The sequence below is a fragment of the Pelodiscus sinensis genome, chromosome 1 (genome assembly GCF_052426305.1).
Source record: "Pelodiscus sinensis isolate ZL-2025 chromosome 1, ASM5242630v1, whole genome shotgun sequence".
In the NCBI taxonomy this organism is placed as follows: domain Eukaryota; kingdom Metazoa; phylum Chordata; order Testudines; family Trionychidae; genus Pelodiscus; species Pelodiscus sinensis.
The window spans coordinates 246,071,695-246,095,884 of record NC_143052.1 but is presented as its reverse complement, the minus strand read 5'-3'; the positions used below and the strand labels follow the sequence as shown (position 1 = coordinate 246,095,884).

Below are 24,190 nucleotides of genomic sequence, written 5' to 3'. Positions count from 1 at the left end.
TTTTAAATAATCCTCTTCTTCAAATTCATTCCCAAAATTAATTTTCCTTATCTGTCTAATACTGATTCACACTTTTGGGACAGTTTAATAGAAGTATGTATTTTAATGGAATCAATGTATAAAATGCACAAAACATTCCTGTTCACTTAGGCTGTGTCTAGACTACATGCGTCTGTCAGCAGAGGCATGTGGTTAGATACATAGGCAAAGGCAAATGAAGCTGCAATTTCAATGATCGCGGCTTCATTTACATTTACATGGCTGCCGCGCTGAGCCGACAAACAGCTGATCAGCTGTTTGTCGGCTCGCGCGCTAGTCTGGACGTTCCCCCTGTCAACATCAAAGCCCTTTGTCGGCAGCCCCGTTATTCCTCGTGGAATGAGGTTTACCGGGGCTGCCGACAAAGGGCTTTGATGTCGACAGGGGGAACGTCCAGACTAGCGCGAGAGCTGTTTGTCGGCTCAGCGCGGCAGCCATGTAAATGTAAATGAAGCCGCGATCATTTAAATCGCGGCTTCATTTGCCTTTGCTGAACAAACAAATCTACATGCCTCTGCCGACAGAGGCATGTAGTTTAGACGTACCCTTCGGCTACATCTATACAGCGCAGTTATTGCATAACAACCTATTCCAGAATAGTTATTCTGAAATGGCTTATTTTGAAATAGCATATCTACACTGCAGAGAAGCCTCAACATTAATCTGAGGCAGGCTTTCCTAGTGTAGATGTGCTGTCTTGATTTAGAGCCCCAGGAGGAATAACTTAGAATGTCCTTGGTGAGGGGCTATTTCAAAATAGCAGAGTGGAGTGTCTATATAGCCCCTATTCTGAACTAACTATTTTGGAATAGGCATTATTCTTCATAGAATGAGGTTTACAGAATTCGGAATAAACCGTCCATTATTTTGAAATTATTTCAAAATAACAGAATTGCTGTGTAGATGCTTCCATAGGGTATGTCTACACTAGCCGCCCTAGTTTGGAGTAGGGTGGCTAATGTAGTCATTCGAACTTGCAAATGAAGCCCGGGATTTAAATATCCTGGGCTTCATTTGCATGTTCCCGGGCGCCGCCATTTTTAAATGCCTGGTAGTTCGAACTACGTGCCCGTGGCTACATGTGACACAGACTAGGTAGTTCGAACTAAAGCTCCTGTATTTCAAACTACCATTACTCCTCCTGTACTCTTCCTCCTGGGCATTTAAAAATGGCGGCGCCCGGGAACATGCAAATGAAGCCCGGATATTTAAATCCCGGGCTTCATTTGCAAGTTCAAATGACTACATTAGCCACCCTAGTCCGAACTAGGGTGGCTAGTGTAGACATACCCTCAGTTATTTCAGAATAACAGCTGTTATTCTGAAATAACTTTGCTGTGTAGACACACCTTTAGATTACTGTTACCCTAAACCAGAAGCTGAGCCCCAATGCCTATTGAAGTCACTGTTGCTTTTTTCCCATTGACACAGTGGGCATTGGATCAGGTCCTTTGCATTTAAACTCCTCAGAGCACAAGTTGTTTTCTACTAATAATCAGGGCTCGACAATTAGGGCAATCTATTCACCCGTGGTGAGTAGATTTTAGCCCGGCACAGCGCCGCAGTGTGATCAGTGCATGGGCAGCGTGGTCTGCGCACGCGCAGTGTGACAAACCACGCGGCTGGCGAGTGGGGCTCGCTGCCGCTTGTCAAGCCCTGCTAATAATAATCTTTCTTTATTAGTGATCCTGTGCCACTCAGGTTTTAAAAGAGGTTATCCTTAATTTATAGACATTGCTTTAAGAGTAAGTGTAAGCCACACCCTTATCACCCAGGCTTCAGCTGGTCATGTGTAGGGATAAGAAAGGACTTTTTCCCCTTGATGCACAATTGACCAGATGTATTCTGGTGGTATTGGCTTTTTTTATGTTTGTCTTTCTCTGACACATCAGGGATTGGCTATGGCTAGAAATAGAACAGGGCACGCTAGTGCTCTCAGGTGGTGCAGAAAATCCTCTTTCTTCGAGGCCTGGGTGGTATGTCTTGCTCAGAGTCAAATTTATTACCACATTTGGAGTCAAGAAGGAATTTTCCCTCAGGTCAATTTGGCAGTAATCTTCAGTAAATGGACAGGGTCTTTTCCCTCTGCAGAATGGGGTAAGGATTGCTTGCTAGCCTCATTTAGCTGCGTCTCACCTAATCAATTCCCTACCATTGTAGGGGCTCAGGGATTGGTGGCATCTTGGCCTCTCCTTTTCTCTGCCTGTGGCACATGCTCATTTAGTTTCCTGAGGATTGAAATGTTTTAGTCTTACTAAAGTAATTGAGCTAACTAGAGGGCTATCTGGGTGAAGTTCTGTGGTCTGTGCTCTACAAAAGGACAGACGGAATGATTTAATGGCCCCTTCTGGCCTTAAAACTCTATGAAAGCTGCAAGGAAAAGTAATTATATTCAATAGAACTTATTCTTCTTTTGGAATTGCTTTTGATATGAAGCCACAGGGAGAAATACTTAAACTGAATACAAGTCATGTTTTTTTAAAAGAAAATGCATGACCTTTTACTGCATTCAGGCTTTCCTCAGTAATAGTTTTATATATTTTTGCATGGAATAGGACAGATTTCTTGTAAAAATTGGGCTAGCCTGGCCATCATATTACAACTTGTGATTCATCCTCCTTAACACAGAGAACATGAAATTGTTCCACAGTTCTTATATCCTAGGAAGTGTATGGCTTGATAGTTCTGGCATAATTTTCTCCTCACACTTCTTCCATCTCCAAAAATAGTCAGTCCTGGACTGCTTTTAAGCAATGATAAATTTCGAGTAGGATTTGTAGTAACATAGACATGGGCACTTCAGGGATTGCCCTGGAAACCATCAACCTCACTTTCATTGTTAAAACCTCGTGAAAACTCTGGGTTTTGCTTGTTTTGTTTTTGTCTTCACTTTTCATGTGGAGTGTCATTTCAAAGGAACCTACAATGTGAAATGAAATGCTGTTCAGAACAAAACAAATTTGAATGAATAGTTCTGGAAACTGTTGAAGCCCTCTGCATCTAACATAGGTCCTTATAAAAGCAGTAAATTGGGCCTAATACCTTTATAATCACAACTTTTGCAATTTTTTCCCTGTAGCTATTAGATATAAAGATATAAAACGTTCTTCATTCTTGCTTTTAGGCTGGGGCCAATGTGCTGCTGCAGGATGTTAATGGAAACATTGCTCTTGATTATGCCATTGAAGGGACGGAATCCAACTGCATCCTTCTGATCTACCTGGAAGAAAATGGTAGGTCAGCTCTTATTTTGGATTTTTCCCCTTTCTTTTGAGGGGCAGAGGGATGCATATGAGACCATATTGTCAACTGATGTAAGTCAACACCAACATATAAGGATCTTTTTTGAAAGGGCTGTGTGTATAATCAGAATAATCCTGATGAGGTGTTGATTCTTACTTAGCCTCTGAGTAATATATTGGAAAACCATCAATTTTTTTCCTGTGGTAAACATTTCAGATTTTTTCCCATTTATATAGACACACTAATATGCTAATTATCTGCAGACAAGCAGCCTACGGTACTTCTGTAGGTAAACCACTTAAATAAAAAAATGATTTTGGCATGTGAAACCCAGGTACAATCTGAATTTACAGAGTTGGGCAGTAACTCCTTGTAGTTGCTATGCTGCCATTTTAGATCTGACACGCATAGCTTCAGGCTATTGCAATTGTCTTCTTTTATGGATTTTAAAATATTTATTTTACATCTTTTATCAATGAAACTAATATATATAAAATTTTACTACTTTCAAAACTTTTAATTGTGCACTAAGAGAATATCTTACATGGATTTGTGTTCTTTAATGTCAGATGACAGCAACTGATCTCAGGGATACTTTGTGATTCACTAGTTTATTTACAAGCTTAGGTATCAGATCTGCAGTAATATCTGTAGCAATATTTTGACTGGAATATGTCAGTTCTGTTACATGTATATATATAAATTCATATTGCGGTGAGATATAAAGCAATTTATTGTATGTGACATGCCATGATGTAGGAGACACATTTGATAAACAGATATAAATAAAAGGAAATAATGTGAAGATACATTATTTAAATCTTAGCTTACACTAAGAAATCCATTATAATTTAAACCAAATTTAAAGTGCCATGCCAATGGACACGTGGAAGAAAAGTAGCGTTAAACTGACAAAAGGACGATACCCAATGTGTGAAAATATCCATATAACCAGTGGTGTGTCCAATGATTCACATATTAAGGTATTTTCCATCATCTTTTTGGTCCGTTGCATGGATTTTTTCACATTTCAAGTACTATCTGGTCGGAAAATTAGATTAATGTATGTTTGTCATTTGCGTGAGCCACTCAGACTCTCAGTGTACTACAATATGCAAAGTGGGCTGCAAGAATGTGGGTTGAATTTGCATTGACCATACATATTATACAACAGAATGAATTCTACTTATTACACTAGTTGGTTCTAATGGATCTTCATTAAAAAGTTCTCTTCTCCCCCAATCAGGTTGTATGTGTGCTATTTTGGTTGTAGAAGGGAAACATGTGACTATAAATGGCAAAGACTGTGGTGCTCTTTTCAAAGAGATTTGCTAGTTACACTGAAATAGATTCAAGAGAAAATATATGAAATTCTGTCTTTGAATAACAAAATGTAGAGCTACAGCAGCGTTTACCATAAATACCATGGTTCAGGATGAAGAAGGGAAAAAACAATGATACATGACTGCAACTCTGGGTGAAATACTGGCCCCCTGAAATCAAAACTCCCATTGACTTCAATTGGGATACAACTTCCCCCCAATGCAGCTGTGCCACTTTAGAGCTGCCAGTGCAGATTCTCCAAGCTGACAAGACAGAGCCTTCCTGTTGACTTAGCTACTCCAGCCTGCACATGTAACGGTAGCTATGTCAGGTCTTGTCTTCACTTTGCAGTAGATCAACGGTGCCACAAATGATTTTCTTGCATTCGATTTAGAGAGTCTAATTAAGACTTGATAAGTCAAACTCAGAGAGTGCCCCCGCTGGTGGCTAGTACTCCTGCTCTTGTGAGGAATAAGGGAAGCCAATGGGAGTGTTTGCTCCCATCAGCCTCCCATTGTGGGGACAGCACCAAGCTTGGCTTAAGGTACATAGCTTGTATACTGTAAGCCAAGCTTCTGGGTCTAGTGTAGACCTGGCCACAGTGAGAGAAACTCTCTTGGCAACATATTTTAGCCACACTGATACTTATGTCACCCAAGAGTATGTCTTATTTGCATCCCTGAGCAACATATGCTGATTCAAGCTGTAATGTGTACATTGTCCCAGTCTGTGATATATTCATCCCACAGTGGATTCATTCTGCAGTTAGCTATCTTTTGTTTTTAATTGGCATGCCAAACTATTTAAATAGTCCACTAACTTTATCAGAAGGAAAGGATAGAGAATAATCTGAGAAGCATAGAGAAGCATAGAAGGATAGAGAATAATCTCAATCACCATGAATGTAAGTAATACCAGGTTTTCTTTTCTTTTCTTTTCTTTTCTTTTCTTTTCTTTTCTTTTCTTTTCTTTTCTTTTCTTTTCTTTTCTTTTCTTTTCTTTTCTTTTCTTTTCTTTTTAAATGACAAGAGCTGTATGAAGAGAATACATGATTCCAACTCCCCCCAAGACCTTCCGCCATGCACTATGCAAAAGGCTATTTTTGGAATAATACTATCCGGGCTGGAGGAAGTTCAGAAAATGTAACATCTTTAATTAAACGCTTAATTGAATGAATAGGAGAGTTTCCTAAGCTACAGAAGTCAGTTAAGATGGCTTTCAGAGAATCTCCATAGCAATTTATTGAGTGATGACAACATATAAAACAATGAACCATGATAAAAACATTGCACATTATGACACTTGCAAAAGCTGAACATAGTTTGAGGAAAGGATACTGTTACCTATTGATTGCTAAAGAGATATTAAACCTTTAGTGTGATTCACACATATCACAGAACAACCCAGCTCACTGAAATGATAAACTTCACTAAACAAAAAAACAAACCAAAGACAAAACAAACAAAAAAAACCCTACCTCAGTATAATCAGGGTACTTTCATCTTCTACACATTTATCTTAAACTTGTATGTTAAGGCCTGGTTGCTATCCATTTTGTGTTTGCAATATAATTTACAGCAGACTAAGTTAGTGCCCAGCTTTTAGTCAGTAAAGCAAAACTCAGGAATTACCCATGTTAAAATCATTTACAAAAGATGCATTTTTCCAATAGTCTGTGCCCAGTCACTTGTTAATCAGACTTCTGCAGGTAATTATATACATAAATTAATCTTTCTTCTGTTTTGCTGGTTAGTGCCCTATACTGTTATGAAAGTTTTGTCTTTTGAACCTACAGAAAGTTCACACAGCTTTCAATTTGTGAATAACATAAACACAGCCTCTCCTCTGCACCACTACTACTAAGATGCCTTGAACTATTATCCAGTCTATCAGTGAATTCCTAAGGTATTATCTTGATATTTTCCATTTAATCATGCTATCTGATTTTAGCATTAAAAGATGCTGGTAGTGGAAGCCAGAAAATATTCTAACAACTGACTATAATTACATAAAGGGAAAAATCAAGTGTTTTATATATAATTAAAGGCTCAGTTAAAAATGAAACAATGCTACTGTCTTTCCTATTTGCTGATTCAAAGTATTAGTGGAACAATTAGATTTCAGGTATGGAAAACTGATTATTGGAGAGCTTTAAAGTTATGGTAAGCTAAGTTTTGTGCATTTTTCTTTTTAAAGCGCTTCACTGTGGTATCTAAATCCATCTCAGTTCCTGGCTAATCTGTAATTAGATTATAATCCAAAAATATTTTCTAAATATTTTATATTGGAAAAGCAGAGTTCTTCAATCCTACTTACTAGACCCCTGATGGGAATTATAATTAAAATCGCACTCCCATAATGAAAAACAGGACCATTATTAAAAATACCAAAACAGTTGCATAAGGGATCGGTCGGCAAAGGCTTCCCCAGCCAACCGATTCACGTCTAGACTACTGTGCTGTGCCGGATCAGCTGATCTTCTGCATAGCGGCGGCCATGTTTATTTTAATAAAGCGGCGATTATTTAAATCCCCGCTTCTTTGCTTATGTCAAGTAAACTAGTTTATATGGCTCCGTCGATGGAGCCATGTAGTCTAGACATACCCTATCTGTGAAACATTTTATGAGATTTTTAATTGATATATTCTGAAAAAAATTCTGAGAGGGAGAGGAAACTGAGCAAGAAGACTAAAGCATCTGAGATCAAACAGAGAAGTTTCTTTAGAACCTGTTGTTACAAGCTCTCTTCTCCACAGTTCATTTTAACAAGATTTATTTTGGAGAAGGACTGAAGTGATAAATAATATCCATTTTAGTAGATACATATTCTCCTTACTTCTTACCTTTTTAATATTCCCTGATTTACTGGTACCATGATTTAAATAGATTTTATCCATGGAGTTCTATTTGTGCATTATCCACTAATCTTTCTCCTTTAAGATGCATGGGACATTCATCAACTTCAGCCAGTTAGTTTGGTCATGTGCTAGTCTGTGCAGGCTTCTGAGAGTAATACTGATGGACTGGGCTTCTTTCTCTATTATTCTGTATAATGTTTCTCTAGGTTTCCCTCCACTTGCTGTGGAAGTTGTGCTGGTGGCATCAGATATGCTCATCATTATCAACTTACCATATTTGATGTGTTAGGTGGGTTTGCGTTACTTAGAAACTTTTTTCCTAATGGACTGAAAATCTTTTGTGGGCATTTATTTTGGAATGAATTTATCTTCTTAATTTTTGTTGTAGATTTCTATGACTCTGCTGCATTAAGCAGGACAGACATGATGCTTGTGTTAAAAGTTTGTATTTTTGTGACTGTACCAATCACTCTACTTTTCCAAATCTTTTTACATTGTTGTTGGCTGCTTTTGATATTGATTGCTTGACATCTGGCATTGTGCCTTGTGCCCTCATAGAATTTCAGTGGAATGAGCTTCTTGTGTTCCTGTTCAATCCTGACATGTCCACCTAGGTGGAACTTACCCTAGTAATATGTCAACAGTGCTATATTTGTTCTGCCTCATTCTATCATTTTAAGATGCATTGTACAACTTCTCTCTCCTTTCACAATACTGAGAGGAAAATAGTGGCACTTTAGGAAATTGACAAGGAAGGACTGAGAGAAAAATAACAAAGGATCATTAGTGGTGAGGGAAAATCCAGGCACAATGTCATCAATCACTGGAAGTCATTAAAACATAAAGCAGTTATGATAAGAATGAATGAAGTCTAACACATCTTTAAATGTTCATCCTGTTTGTATAATTTTCTTTCCTTGTTACAGTCATCTCTGCTGATCCCTTCCATCTGCTTCTCTTTTCATTCGCATCATTCACAATCTGTGCATAGTTCACATCAGTTCCCCTCTGTTTTAACTGCATCAGCTGCAGTTGTTCTTTGTACATATTGTAATAACTTCATTTCTCTGCTTGTCTTCTCAGAGTTTTTTTTACTTTTTGTTCTGGCTTGAGTAAGAGACAAAAAGGCATTGTTTAAAAGTGGAAGGTAAATTGTAGTGATGAAAATAGAAAGCAGAATAAAGTCCAGTAATTCAAGTGAAAATTATAATTAGGAAGGCCAACTAAGAATTTGAAGATTAGCTAGCCAAAATCTTTTAAGCACATGAAAAGCAGGAACCTGAAAAATAACAAGAGGGTCCACTGGATGATTGAGTTGCTAAAGGAGTACTCACAGGTGATAAGGCAATGGCAGAGAAACTAAATGAATTCTTACATTGGTCTTCATGGCTGAGGATGTGAGGAAGATTCCCAAACCTGAGTCATTATTTTTAGGTGATAAATCTGAGGAACTGTCCCAGATTGAAGTGTCATTGGAGGAGGCTTTGGACCAAACTAATAAACTAAACTGTAATAAGTCACTAGACCAGATGGCGTTCATTCAAGAGTTTTGAAGAAACTAAAATGTGAAATTCCAGAACAACTAAACCGTGGTTTGTAACCAATCCTTTAAATAGGTTTCTGTACCAAATGACTGGAAAATAGCTAAGGTTATGCCAATTTTTAAAAAGGACAGTTCTATTCTTTACTCGTTCAACCATTTTTCCTGATACTGAAGTTAGACTTTACAGCCTATAAAGTCTAACTTCAGTATCAGGAAAAATGGTTGAACGAGTAAAGAATAGAACTGTCAGACACACAGATGAACATAATTTGTTGGAGAATCAACGTGGTTTCTGTAAAAGAAAATCATGCCTCACCAGTCTATTAGAATTCTTTGAGAGGGGTTAAGAAGTATGTGGAAAAGGGGAATCTAGTGGATGTACTTAGATTTCCAAAAAGCCTTTGACAAGGTCCTTCACCGAAGGCTCTTATGCAAAGTAAATTGTCATGGGATAAGATGGAAGGTCCTCTTATGGATTGGTAGCTGGCTAAAAGATAGGAAACAACGGGTAAGAATAAATGGTCAGTTTTCAGAATGGAGAGGGCTAACTAATTGTGTAAACCAAAAGCCTGTACTGGGACCAGTCATATTCAACATATTCATAAAGGATCTAGAAAAAGAGATAATTGGTGAAGTGGCAAAATTTGCAGATGAAAACAATTATCAAGATAATAAAGTCCACAGCAGACTGCAAAGAACTTCAAAAGGATCTCACAAAACTGGGTAAATGGGCAACAAAATGGCAGATGAAATTCAATGTTGATAAATACCAAGTAATGCATATTGAAAACCCCAACTATACATATAAAATGTTGGGGTCTAAATTAGCTATCATCACTTAAGAGAGAGATCTTGCAGTCACTGTGGATAGTTCTTTGAAAATATCTACTTGTGCAGTGGCACTCTAAAAAGCAAACAGAATGTTGAGAATCATTAAGAAAGGGATAGATAATAAGTCAGAAACTATTGTATTGCCTCTATGTAAATCACTTCATCTCAAAAAAGATATATTGGAATTGGAAAATGGTTCCTTAAAGTGTAATAAAAATTATTAGAGGTATGGAATGGCTACCATATAGGGAGGAATTAAAAACTTTTGGACTTTTGGACTTTTAATGAAGGAGAGATACGATAGAGGTCTACAAAATCATGACTGGTATGGAAAAAATAAATAAGGAAAAGTTATTTGCTTCTTCCCATGACACTAACTAGGAGGCACCAAATAAAATTAATAGGCAGCAAGTTTAAAAAAAAACAAAAGGAAGTACTTCTTCACACAATATCCAGTCAACCTGTTGAACTCTTTATCAGATGATGTTGTAAAGGCCAGGACATTAACAGTGTTCAAAACAGAAGTAAAAACATTCATGGAGGATAGGTCCATTAGCCAGGATGGGTGGGATGATGTAGCTATCATCTTTGGAAAATCATGGGAGATAGGAGAGATTCCAGAAGACTGGAAAAGGGCAAATATAGTGCCCATTTATAAAAAGGGAAATAAGAACAACCCAGGAAACTACAGACCAGTTAGTTTAACTTCTGTGCCAGGGAAGATAATGGAGCAAGTAATTAAGGAAATCATCTGTAAACACATGAAAGGTGGCAAGGTGATAGGGAACAGCCAGAGTGGATTTGTAAAGAACAAATCATGTCAAACCAATCTGGTAGCTTTCTTTGATAGGATAACAAGTCTCGTGGATAAGGGAGAAGCGGTGGATGTGGTATACCTAGAATTTAGTAAGGCATTTGATACAGTCTCACATGATATTCTTATCAATAAACTAGGCAAATACATCTTAGATGGGGCTACTATAAGGTGGGTGCATAACTGGCTGGATAACCGTACCCAGAACGTAGTTAGTAATGGTTCACAATCCTGCTGGAAAGGCATAACAAGTGGTGTTCCGCAGAGGTCTGTTTTGGGACCGGCTCTCTTCAATATCTTCATCAATGATTTAGATATTGGCATAGAAAGTATGCTTATTAAGTTTGCAGATGATACCAAGCTGGGAGGGGTTGCGACTGCTCCGGAGGATATGGTCATAATTCAAAATGATCTGGACAAATTGGAGAAATGGTATGAGGTAAACAGGATGAAGTTTAATAAAGAAAAATGCAAAGTGCTCCACGTAGGAAGAAACAATCAGTTTCACACATACAGAATGAGAAGCGACTATTTAGGAAAGAGTATGGCAGAAAGGGATCTAAGGGTTATAGTAGACCACAAGCTGAATATGAGTCAGCAGTGTGATGCTGTTTCCAAAAAAAGCAAACATGATTCTGGGATCCTTTAGCAGGTGTGTTGTGAGCAAGACACGAGGAGTCATTCTTCCTCTCTACTCTGCGCTCGGTAGGCCTCAGTTGGAGTATTGTGTCCAGTTCTGGGCACTGCATTTCAAGAAAGAAGTGAAGAAATTGGAGAGGGTCCAGAGAAGAGCAACAAGAATAATTAAAGGTCTAGAGAACATGACCTATGAAGAAAGGCTGAAAGAATTGGGTTTGTTCAGTTTAGAAAAGAGAAGATTGAGGGGGGACATGATAGCTGTTTTCTGGTATCTAAAAGGATGTCATAAGGAGGAGGGAGAAAACTTGTTCATCTTGGCCTCTGAGGATAGAATGAGAAGCAATGGGCTTAAACTTCAGCAAGGGAGGTTTAGGTTGGACATTAGGAAAAAGTTCCTAACTGTCATGGTAATCAAACACTGGAATAAATTGCCCAGGGAGGTTGTCGAATCCCCATCTCTGGAGATATTTAAGAGTAGGTTAGATAAATATCTATCAGGGAATGTCTAGACTGTATTTGGTCCTGCCATGAGGATAGGGGACAGGACTCGATGACCTCTCGAGGTCCCTTCCAGTCCTATGATTCTATGTTCCTGGGCTCTGTTTATCAGGGTTGACAATGGGTGACAGATAGATGATTTGATTACCTGTTCTGTTCATTCCCTTTGGGGCACTAGGCATTGGCCACTGTTGGAAGACAGGATAATAGGTAGATGTACCTTTGGTCTGACAAAATATGGCTTTGGTAACGTGATACATTCAGGGTAGCCATGAAATTTACAGAGCTCTGTATGGAAACCAAGATGTATGGGCCCGAGGAAAACTCCTACAAGCAGCAAAGCATATTTGGATGTTAGGATAGATTTGGTAACGAGAGAGGCTTGAGGGTGGCTTTGTCATTTGTGTGGGGGATTGAATGTGTAATTCATCAGTGGAAGCTTCATGAGGGTTTTGGTGGGGTGGGCTGGTGCACTGATTTTCCAGCCCATGAAATACAATACCCATTAGATGTACACCCTTCTTCTTAGGAACAACTTGATGAGAACTTCTGAAGAGTCCAAACAGAATTTAAACAGCAGTAACAAAACAGAAATAACAGCTACAATCAGTAATTTCAACATACAGACTTGTGAGCAGGGCTCCAGTTCACACTGAGGGTATGTCTACACTACCCCCCTAGTTTGAACTAGGGGGGTAATGTAGTCATACGGAATTGCAAATGAAGCCCGGGATAATGTAGCCATACGGAATTGCAAATGAAGCCCGAGGTAATGTAGTCATACGGAATTGCAAATGAAGCCCGTGGAACGAGGTGTACAGCTAGTTCGGATTAGGAAGCCTAATCCGAACTAGCTAGTCCATGCCGCGTGTAGCCGTGCGGCACAGGGTCCGACCTAGCCGGCATTTAAAAATAGCGCCGGCCGGCTTTATGCAAATGAAGCCCAGGAAATTCAAATCCCGGGCTGCATTTGCAATTCCGTATGACTACATTACCCCCCCTAGTTCGAACTAGGGGGGTAGTGTAGACATATCCTCAGATATTTCTCTCTTGCTCTCACCTAGGTGGGCCTTTATACTTTCCCTAATTCCCCCTAGTAGTTCAGGTTTAATTGACTATAGCATTAACCTGTTATGGTTCATCTACGCTGCATGCTTACTTTTCAATAAGCTATTACGGAAGAAATATTCTGAAATATCTTATTTCGAAATAGCACATCTACATACCAAATGTGTATCAAAATAGCCCTTAGCTATTTCCAAATAGAGTATCCACACTGATTGGATGCTGAATCATATTTCAGGCAACTCAGAAGCACCTCAGGCAGGGCATCAGGACAGTAGTTACTTCCTATAGCTGCTGCCTGAGGCTAGCTGAGGCTTGTGCTTAAAGGGACCCCCCCCCCCCCCGCCCGGTATAGCTGTGTCTCAGGTTCTTCTCCTTTGCCTACCCCATTGCTTGCTGAGGTTGCCCTTGCAGATACCTCATCATTGTAGCCATGAAGCCAGACCTGCCTGTGGGCACTCAACAGCCCTTATTCGTCATGCTGCAGTTCCTGCAGCAGTTTCTGCAGACTGCCCTCTTGGACAGTGTGGGGTAGGGGGGGAGCAGGAGGAGTAGGGATGAGAACTTTGGAGTGGAGGGAAGGGTGAAGAGAGGCTCGGGGCTGGGCTTCTGGTTGTTCTACTGTCTTGGGTATGCAGACTTCAGTGACCATGAGGGGGAGGGTTAGAGGGAAGAAGCAGGAGCAGGGTCTGTAATGGGTGTTGGAGCAGGAGTGGCAGCAGGAGCAGCGATAAGCACTTGAACTGCCAGGCACATGGTACAGCCCTGCTCCAGCAATTCTCACCAGGTCTCTTGCCACAGCTGGTTGTCCTCCTCCAATCTCTAGTCCAGGGTGCCCTTCAGGGATCAGAGTGTGGAGATGTGCTCCCCCAGTAGTTCCTCCTGGATCCTCCGGTGCCTGCAGATCACCCAGTCTCGGGAGGCTGTCCTGGGTGGTGTCCTCCTCTTGCAGCTGGTCTGACTGTGGAGAAAAGAGAGATGGTCAGTCATCCTGGGAGACACTGTCCCTGAAGCCTTGCCCTCTTCTGTGACCAACAGTGCTCAGGTCAGATGAAGGTGAGGTGCTTGGAGCAAGGAGATCTGTAGCCTGGACAGTGAGTACTTTCCTGCAGGGGCTCAGATGTCCCCAGGGGAAAGGGGACTCACTACCTTCACATCCTGGCTACAAGCAGGCATGGCAAGTTGCTGACCAGACTGGGATCCTGTGGGTGGGGGGAGGGCATGGGGTGGCTGGACTTCCCACCATGCCACGCACATGCCAGGTCTAGCAGTGGCAATGTTCCATGGGGAGAGGACTTGTATCCCTACCCACTGGAGGAGATGGGGTCAGGGGGTTAAGCAGTGTCCCTTCTAAGCTGCATATTAAAAAATTTATATCCACCCACATCATTTTAAGAGCTGCGCAGCAACATTCAGCACTCATCTTCCTGCTGGAATAGAATGGTGGTGGTGGTGGCAGCAGCCGGTTGCCCAGTGGGTTCATGACAGTGGGCAGCTGCCCTTTTGTTCCACATGGAACCAGGGCACATGAGGTTAGACTTTTCCGGTGAGACTGCCCCAGCTGTAACTGGCCTTGTGTGACTTCTGCTTTACTCCAGCTGGAGCTGGGGACACCCACAGTGCTATTTTTAGTACAAAGGTCTCACGGGGACTGGGACCACAGTACTAAAAATGGCACTGTGAGCGGCCTCTGCTCGAGTCCTAGCATGCGGTCCCACCCCAGGAATAGCTGGGGCTAGGGTTGTGGAAGCTTCTAGGGCCAGGATTGTGGTGCTAAAAATAGTACAATAGCCCCAGCCTCAGCCACCACAACCTGCTTTTCATGTTGAAGTTAGAAAGTTAGGGCAGGAGCAGGGGGAGAACTAAGGGGAAGATGGGGTGAGGAAAGGAAGAGGCTTGTGCTGAGGGGAAAGGAGGGGGCCAGAACAGGAGAAGAAAGGGAAAGCCACCAAGGGGCAGGGTGGAGGAAGACAAATACAGGGGGCCAAGAGGAGACAATGAAGAAAAGGGGCCTGTAGAGGGGTGGAATGGCCGCCCTCTGAGCCGGAAGCAGAAGAAACCCTCTGGGAGCCATTTTGGGGCCAGCCTAGCTCCGCCCCCTCACCTGACCGGAAGTCAAAGGGCGGGGCTAGGACTATAAGAAGGCTGCCTGGGAGCTCAGTCAGGAGCCAGCCTCCGAGGGAGCCAGAGGCCTGGCTGGAGCTCCTGCCTGGAGAGGCTAAGACCCGGGGTAGGCCGCCCTCAGCCACCTTCCCAGAGGCGGGCCAGAGACTCCCTGCCCCGGCTACTAAGGCCTGGCCCGGCCCGTCAGCTGAACCACTCGCGGACCCAGAGGACGGGACCGCACCGCTGGACCAGCTGGACCCCTGGTGGGTACGGGAACGCCGGGCTGGACAAGCCCCACGGGACACGACAAAGCTCCGACCTCTTAACCCCTGGATTGGGCCGCCAGCCCCTGCGGAGACGACGTGGGCCTCAACTCCCCGACAGGCCGCTGAGGCTACAGGTACTGGGGAAGGGGGGGGGGGAGACGAGGAGAGGCCCAGGGGGTAGCATGGGCTGAGGACAGCCCTAGGCCAGCAAGTTGCGGGCTGGAGCCCCTGCTGAGCCCGTAGCAGCGGAACGGCTGCATCCAGGGCCCCTGGGCCGGGGCGCAGTGGAGTGGGTGGGCCTGCGCCCCCTGCCACCCACTAACCGGGTGGCAGTCTTCCACCCCCCTTGCCACTGCGACAGCTGCACTGCCGGCCCCGCTCTTGAACTAGGAGCTCCTACAGACCTGTGGGTTTGTTTGCGGCCCCGCCTTGCGTTGGGGTCTGGCCAGCAGTTGCTGCCCTGCCCTGCTCGAGGGCCTGGGCATCCGTATAAGGGTTTTGGCACCCGGCCAGCACCCGGACCGGACCTTTTTAAAGGGCCAGGGCTCGGACTACTCTACGGCACAGAAGGGCCATAGGACGGACTAGCCATCCAGTATACCAAGGCGGAGGATCCGCCTCCTAAAGGCCGGCTGGCCTATAACGAACCTTCCCCCGGAAGGGGGAAAAGCTCAGGCTATTGTGGACATTGCCGGAGGGCAGTGTCCCGAAGAGACCGCGCCACCTGCCGGCAGATATAATTCCCCGAGCAGACGGCAGGGGCGCTGTGGTGGAGCGGAAAGCCCGCTACAGGGCCACAGCGCCAAATTCTGAAATAAAGTGCTATTCCAAAACATCCCTTAACCCTCGTGCAATGAGGTTTACAGGGACGTCAGAATAGCGACTCTGTTATATTTTGATATAACAGGCTTGCTCTTAAGATGCAGATACCAAAAGCATTCAAAAATAGCTCTGCAGTGTAGACGTACCCTTAGTGACCAGTCTAGAGAGTGCTGTTGTACTGTCACACATAGCTTGGGGTACTGATCCAGCGTGGTGGGGTTGGATTGCCAAGCTGATCTTTCAGGGTTGAAATACAGTATGAATGACAGACTCACAAGTGTGTGAGGTGTCTGATGTGTTTTCCAGTATAATACGGGACAGGACAGATTCACTGAAAATATGGGGTTTTGTGCAGTCATACACTAAGGAAAACACTGTATGGACACAGGACTAGCATTTCCCTCCAGAATAGGTTTGAAGTGTCTTGGTAGGAACTGTGAAGGCTTTCATTGTGACTGACTGTTTCATGAGAGGACTTCAGACTTTGGGAATTACAGCATGCCCCCTCCTTTCTTCATTCAGAATTAAGTCAACATTTGATTTTAGAGCAAAGTTTTGTGTTTCAGTGCCACATTCAAAATATCTGTTTTAAAGTTAATTGATAAAAAATGTCTAAGGGATGTTATTACTCACATTTCACATACAGTTTCCTTTTTTTTACGTAGGCACAATTTTTTTCATTAAAATTTGTGACACTAAAACTCTGATATAGAATATGATCCTTACATTTATTTTCTTCCCTTAGGATGAATTAAATATTAATATCTTGAAAAGTTTTTCATTTCTTACTTCCTTTCATGGTATTTAGTTGCATCGTAGATTAAAAGACTTAGATATTAATTGGGGAAACTAAAACTGAGTAGCAAATTACTATTCAGCTTGCTGGTTCCTTCTTGACACAGGGCAGACAGTGACACATTTGCCGTGTAATTTGTTTCTGAAAGTAGGAGAATTCTTTTTGTATGTCTGTATACTGGGCTTGAGTCTTTAGGTGAATTATGCATCCAGAATGCCAAATTTGAATTCTATCTTGTATTTCTGAAAACTAACTCTTATATTTGTGCTTATTGTAAGAGGATACTCAAACTACTATTACAAAAAAGGAGAAACATTAGTTGTGAAATTATTTGTAAAGATATACCTCCATTTATGTACTTGATTTAGCTACATCAAAATAAGAGCCATGTTGTTTTGTACCATTTCACACAGTATAAATGCAAAATAAATGTTTTAATCTTGTGATGTAAGTTTTTCTTATTTTTAAGGGAACTTTCTATGTAATTAATAAACCAAAGGAAATTGTTTGAGTATATTGGCCGTTAACCAATATTAAATATTTAATATGCCCAACAAGTCTTTTATTATTACTCCAGATGTGTGAATAATATATGTCTTGTACTTTGAATGTTAAGCTGATGATGTTTAAAGTCCTGACTGAACTCTGAAAACAAAGGCCTTTAAAGATCTCAATGCAGAAAGTAAAGTGCTAAATTCTCATGTAAGTGCTAAGTATTTTAACTCCACTGGCACCATCTCTGAATAAGGACCAGTTTTTTCAATAAAAAATTACAATCTGTCAAAATGTATGTTAGCAAATAGAAGTGGTAATTAGTTTACAGTTGCGTTGCTGAGGGAGCTGACATGATAAAACTTGGTTTTTTTCTGCTTTGAAGCAGCAGGTAGAATCCTCAAGAGAGAAACCTGTGGTTAGTATAGAAGTTTGAAGATGTCATGTGACATCAGACAGAAAAAGTGAAGCCACAAATAGCCATACTAAGCATTAAGGCTTCTTTAAAGCTAACTGTGAACAAAGCAAAACAAGTACAGTAAAACTCCAATAGTCCGGCATCCAATTGTATGGCACTCCTGATAGTCCGGCATCAAAATGGCAAGAGCCTAGTGAGTGAGTTTCGGCAAAAAACTAGTCACAAGGCAGCAGCAGCAGCAGCAGCAGCAGCAGCAGCAGCAGCTGAACCGAACGAAACCAGACGGGATCGAGTCAGTCTGCCAGTGGCATTGTGTGACGCTGGACAGTGCTTGTGCTACAATAAAAAGGGGTAAAAACACTTTATACAGGCAGTCCCCGGATTACGTACAAGATAGGGACTGTAGGTTTGTTCTTAAGTTGAATCTGTATGTAAGTCGGAACTGGCGTCCAGATTCAGCCGCTGCTGAAACTGACCGCCAGTTCTGACTTACATACAGAATCAACTTAAGAACCCCAGGCGTCCCCAAGTCAGCTGCTACTGAAACTGATCAGCAGCTGATTCCAGGAAGCCCGGGGCAGAGCAACTCTTCCTGTAGTCAGCGCTGGTCAGTTTCAGCAGAAGCTGACTTGGGGACGCCTGGGGCAGAGCAGCTGGGGTGCTGCTGGGTTGCTCCAGTAGCGCCGCTCCTCGGTGCTACTGGACCAACCCAGCAGCACCCCATCTGCTCTGCCCCAGGGTCCAAAACAAAAGCCTGGTCTGCTGGGGGGGGGCACACTAGCTGCGCCCCGCCCCCCAGCAGACCAGGGACACGGGGAGCAGAGCCGCAGAGGCAGCGGGGTGCCGCGCCTCTGAGGCTTTGCTCTGGCAAAATCTCAGAGGCACGGGACCCCGCCGCGGCTGCAGCTTCAGTCCCAGTGCCTGTGGTCTGCTGGGGATGGTCCCCAGCAGACCACAGGCACCGGGACTGAAGTGGCAGCAGCGGCGGTTCCCCGCGCTTCTGAGGCTTTGCTTTGGCAAAGCCTCAGAAGCGCGGGAACCCGCCCGGTGCCCCTGGTCTGCTGGAGACGGTCTCCAGCAGACCAGGGGCACCGGAGCAGCTTACGAACGGGGCTTTCTCGCCCCGGAGCTCGCAGGTAGCAATCCGCCACCTCAACCTCCGGGGCGAGAAAGCCCCGTTCGTAAGTGCGGATCCGACGTAAATCGGATCCGCGTAAGTCGGGGACTGCCTGTATACAGTATATATATATATACACACTATAACCATCTTATAGTACCTCCTGATAGTCCAGCATATACGATAATCTGGCACCATCTACGTCACAAAGGTTCTGGATTATCGGAAGTCTGCTGTAATATAGACAGGGAAAAGTGAACTGAGAAGTGAAGGCAAGGAGAACAGACATAAGAAATTTAAAAAATGCCCAAGTCTGAAATGTGACTATGGCACACAGTGAAAAAGGTCAACAAAATAAAACTTCTAAAATAATTCATGAAGCCTGAAAAAATCTCTGAAATTTCCCTAGAAGACTTCTATGGGAAAGATACCTCACAAAATCCACAGTTATGAACATTTTTTCAGACAAATATAATAACAACTAGTGTTTTATTCAAAATTATTGTCTTAGAACAAAATATTCATGCTGGGCAATATGTTCTAACACTGAAAGCCCAGTTCCTGCACTTTAAATAAGGAGAAGAAGTAAGCAGTATATTAACTCAAGTGTTTTTATTAAAAGAAATTGTTGGAGTTGAGCAATTCAGCAACTGGTAATAGTACTGCTCTAGCTTCTTTCATGCAAAGGCTCTTGAAAAGTTTTGTATTAATAAAAATGAACCCTAACAATAATCCCATAAATACAATAAAATTGAGTAAAATGCCATCATGCTAGCACCACCGCTCATTGAACTATCTGTTGTAAACAGAGTCTCTAATTTAGATTTTGTTTCTATCTCAATCTTTTACGAACTAATACTTGTTTCTCATCATAAGTATTTTGGCTAAAAAGTTTTGAAGCGTAGGTTGTTCTCAAACTTTTCCCTTTTATTATTCTTTGTGGGATATGATTTGTTATCCAACTCACATTCTATTGTTTCTGCTCTCTAATTGGATGAAAAATTTCTCAACCAAGAAAAGAGAATTTAACAACTAGTGAATAAAGAGTACAACATACACTGCATATGTGAATTCTCTTGTTTATATGTAAGGTCCAGGATGTAAATTAAAAACAACAGTTTGTCAAATATTTAGGTGAACAAAAATAATCTGTAAAGGGAAAATAATAAGGGGTATTGTAGGCGAGAGCACAATGCACAACTCAGCCATATATGTATCCTATTTTACCTATGTGGGGAAATTTAGATAATCTTCCTTGACTATTACTCTTACCTCTCATCTTTGCATCTCTCAAATTTCTTGCCAAAACCTCTTAAAATGGTTTATAAGGCCATTCTCTTCCCTTCTGACAAATTTGTCCTCAAGGCCTGCCTCTGTAGTGATTCCAATGTGAATAAATTATTTATTTCCGGTGTAGAAGGAGATTGCTATACTTAGTATATACAAATAAAAATATCAAATGTATGTGTGTATATAAAGTATAATAAAAAAACCTTCATACTAAAAGAATATTAAGATATCAAGTTAGATCATTCCAAAATTAACATTATGCATGCAACCTTCATTCACCTGACACCCCTACCCCCATTATACATAAGATAAGTTTTGGACAGGCAACCATAATTCTGGCATTTCCTAATTAGAGTACGTGAATTTGCAACCTTAATGCGTTTTATTGTATCTCTCTGTGTATGTGTGTGTGTGATTTCTTAGATGTTAAAAAAAATGAGAAAAACCACAAAAATTGATCATAGAGTCATATTGGCATCTACAGAGATCAACAGGAGGGTCAGAATCTTTAGATTCATAGCATAGAATTCTATAATTTGAGCTAATATTTTACCTGTCAGCAATAGTACGTTGTCAGCCTTTATCTGGACTAGCACTGGAAGGGGAATAAGACTAAGTCTGTAGTACAAAGAAAAGTTGGAAAAAGATATGCAAATTGCGGTTCGCAATTTGTATATCTTTTTCCGCTTTTCTTCTGAAAGAGGCTTTTCCGACATTTTGCCCATCTACATGGGGCCAGTTGTCAGAAAAAAACCCTCTTTCGGAGCACCCTTTCTTCCTTGTAGAATGAGGTTTACAAGGATGCCGAAAAAATGCGTCTGCTTTTCCAAAAAATTGTTTTGGAAAGGCAGACGCATTCATTGAACACGGCAGAGTGTCTGGTTTCCCAGAAAAGCTCTGCAGTGTAGACATAGACTAAGACACTTTAGTTGTCGATTTCACAGATTTTTACAAAAGGCAGAGGATTGTTGGTACTCAGGACTCTTGGATTCCATTCCAGGCTCTAGAGCAGAGTGTACTATGAAGAGCAAAGACTTTTGTCCCATTTTCCTCAAGTCTCTGACTCCTTTTCCCCTTGTTCCCTCTATTCTGTCCTTGTCCCAGTCCTATGTTTACCTCTTTTACACCTTGGATTCTTCATCTCAGTCTCTCCAATTCTCTCCGATTCCTCACCCTAGTCTCATTTTCATAAGCTACCTCATTATCTTTTTTAAATGTGTCCTTTTCTATGATGCCTACAAAAAACACTTGATAACTGTTAGTCCTCTTACGTGCAGAGGAAACATATCATCCCTACCAGCATTGTCCTATTGTTTCCCTGTATATCACCTCCTATCTGCATGCATTTTTTGCATACAGACCAGGCCAGTTATTTCTTTGTTACCATCATGTTTATTTACAAAGAATTTATAGGTTCTTGTTTCCCTGAACACGGTAGGAACAAGCAACATAAGTCAGTTTTCCCAAAATTTCTCTCTTTTGGCTTCCAGTCAGAGCCATGCAACAAATGCTTTATCCTGGTTTTCTGCTTCTGTACACATGGGCCCACCCACTGTGTTTTCATTTAGTCAGTTAAAGGGAAAATCCCTCTTATTGGCCCTGAATTAGGCTATGTCTACACTGGCAGGTGTAAAGTTCTGATAGTTACAAAGCTGCTCACAGAGCACTGCAGGGAAGCTACTGTTGTGTGTCCACACAGTGCTCCTTATGATGGTGGAGCATGTCTACGTTAGCAGCTCTTGCAACACCACAGAGAGCCGTGCATTGTGGTAGCTATTCCAATGTGCAGCTGATCACAGACGATATGTCTACACTACCACCCTAGTTCGAACTAGGGTGGTTAACGTAGTCATACGAACTTGCAAATGAAGCCCGGGATTTGAATTTCCCGGGCTTCATTTGCATGTTGCCGGGCGCCGCCATTTTTAAATGTTCGCTAGTGCGGACTCCATGCCCGTGGCTACACGCGGCACGAACTAGATAGTTCGGACTAGGCTTCCTATTCTGAACTATCTGTACGCTTCGTTCAGAGTTTGCAATGCTGCATGGAGCAGGCAGCATCACATTATCCAGGTTTCCCAGTTCCATTGCTCCATGGTCATCCTTCTATGTTGATAGCTGCTTTTCAACAAGAGTCAGGGGAAGAGGGAAGAGTGTGATAGGGAGTCTGTGTGTGTGTGGGCGGGGTGGAGGAGGAGACACTGTGTTTTGGGGATGTCAGAATGCTGTTTTACAAGTTCAGATGGTGGCAGGAAACCCCTCCTCAGACAAAAGAAGGGTAAAACCCTAACATCTCAGGCACCCCCTGCCTCACTCCATAGCTCTTTCCTCTCTCTTTCTCACTCACGCACAACTTCCTTTGTGTTCAACAGCAGGATCAATCCATCTGAATGATTTGCTCTGTGTCCTGGAGCAAATCAGCACAGCATTCAGGCTGTCTGAAATGGAGCCATGAAAGTGGATATGCACATACTTACAGGGCTGACCGTTCTAAACAAAGAGCAGAGGGGACTTGAAGGATTATGGGCCATTTCTGGAGGCCAGTCAGAATGCAACAAACAATTCAGGTGAACACACTGTCCCTCCCCCCCCAATGCTGTATCCAGAATGCAGCAAGCTCTATGGTGGTTTATGTAGAGTGCAGCAACTGTGGAGTTAACTGAGGGTAAGTCTAGACCACATGACTCTATCGACAGAGCCATGTAGATGAGTTTGCTAGACACAGGAAAATGAAGCGGCAATTTAAATAATCGCCGCTTCATTAACAACAAAAATGGCCACCATGCTGTGCCGATCAGCTGTTTGGCAGCATAGCACAGTAGTCTGGACACTCCGCGATTGACAACGGAAGCCTTTGTCGACCGCTCTGGTAAACCTCATTCCACGAGGCATGACGGAGCAGTTGACAAGGGCTTCCGTTGTCGACCGTGGAGCGTCCAGACTACCGCGCTGTGCTGCCAAACAGCTGATTGGCACAATGCGGCAGCAATTTGATGAAAATGAAGTGGTGATTATTTAAATCGCTGCTTCATTTTCCTATGTCTAGCAAACTCATCTACCTGGCTCCGTCAATGGAGCCATGTAGTCTAGACATACCTTGAGTGCCTTGCTAGTGTGAACATCTCAGGTACAGCGCCGGGAGCTGATTTACTGCACAGTCAGTTGCCAGTGTAGACTCGGTCTGAGTTCTTGCTCAGCCAGTTCCAGGAGGTCCAATGCCTTGGGCAATGGCTTTTACTGTTTCAGCTATCTTCCTCCATAATGGAGCTTATTGCTTCTTTCTTTAAGCCTGACTATTAGCATAGCCATCCACATCAGTGGGAGCCGAGATTGCCCATAAATCAGACTTTTTGCTGGCAGTTGCTAAAACCCTGTAACATAACAATAATACTAACTGTCCTTAACCAGTCAGTCCTGGTCTCCATTACCCATGCAGCCATCTCCCAGTTGCAATCTCCTACTCCAAGTTCCTTGGTCCAGTCTTTTGCATCCACCATCATCCCCCTTTCCCGTAAGTCCAGCTCTGTGTTTCAAATTCGACTCTTTTTCTCAAAGATGCCTGGGCATCAGCGGAGTGCAGGGAATTGAGAGTATAGAATTGAGAGCCAGTCAGCAGGCTCTCATCTCCAATGTCTTGCTCTACAGCGACTCTTTTACAAACAGACAGGCTTAAGTAGCCAAACTTTTATGGGGGCCTGAATAGAGTCCAGACCATCAGCCATTATGTTGCCTCATTGCACTCACTTCAAATGTTTTCCCTCTAGTTCAGGTAGATAAGCAGATTCACAGTAACTCTGACTGAGATTATGAAGATAACTGTAGCTTAGAAATTATATCAAATGTTTACAGGAAAACAGTGTGCTGACATTCTGCATATCAAGCTTGAGACCAATCTAATTTATAATCACAGAAGCATAAAACTCTATAAAAATGATTATGAAAAGAATATGGTTAAAGATTCCTACCTGAAACATGTTTCCAAATGCATGTGCTAAATTCTACAGTTACAATTGCATGAGTAGTCCAGGGC

General features: G+C 42.3%; 1 protein-coding gene across 4 annotated transcripts in view; it reads left to right on the top strand.

The window, feature by feature from the left end:
* Positions 1-24,190, top strand: part of MYO16 (myosin XVI) — a 518,064-nt gene that overhangs the window by 210,689 nt on the left and 283,185 nt on the right. For all 4 annotated transcript variants that reach the window (XM_075918615.2, XM_075918604.2, XM_075918634.2 and 1 more), the window contains exon 5: positions 3,164-3,272. In XM_075918615.2, coding sequence (XP_075774730.2) covers positions 3,164-3,272 — 109 coding nt within the window. The remainder of the gene's footprint in view (positions 1-3,163; positions 3,273-24,190) is intronic.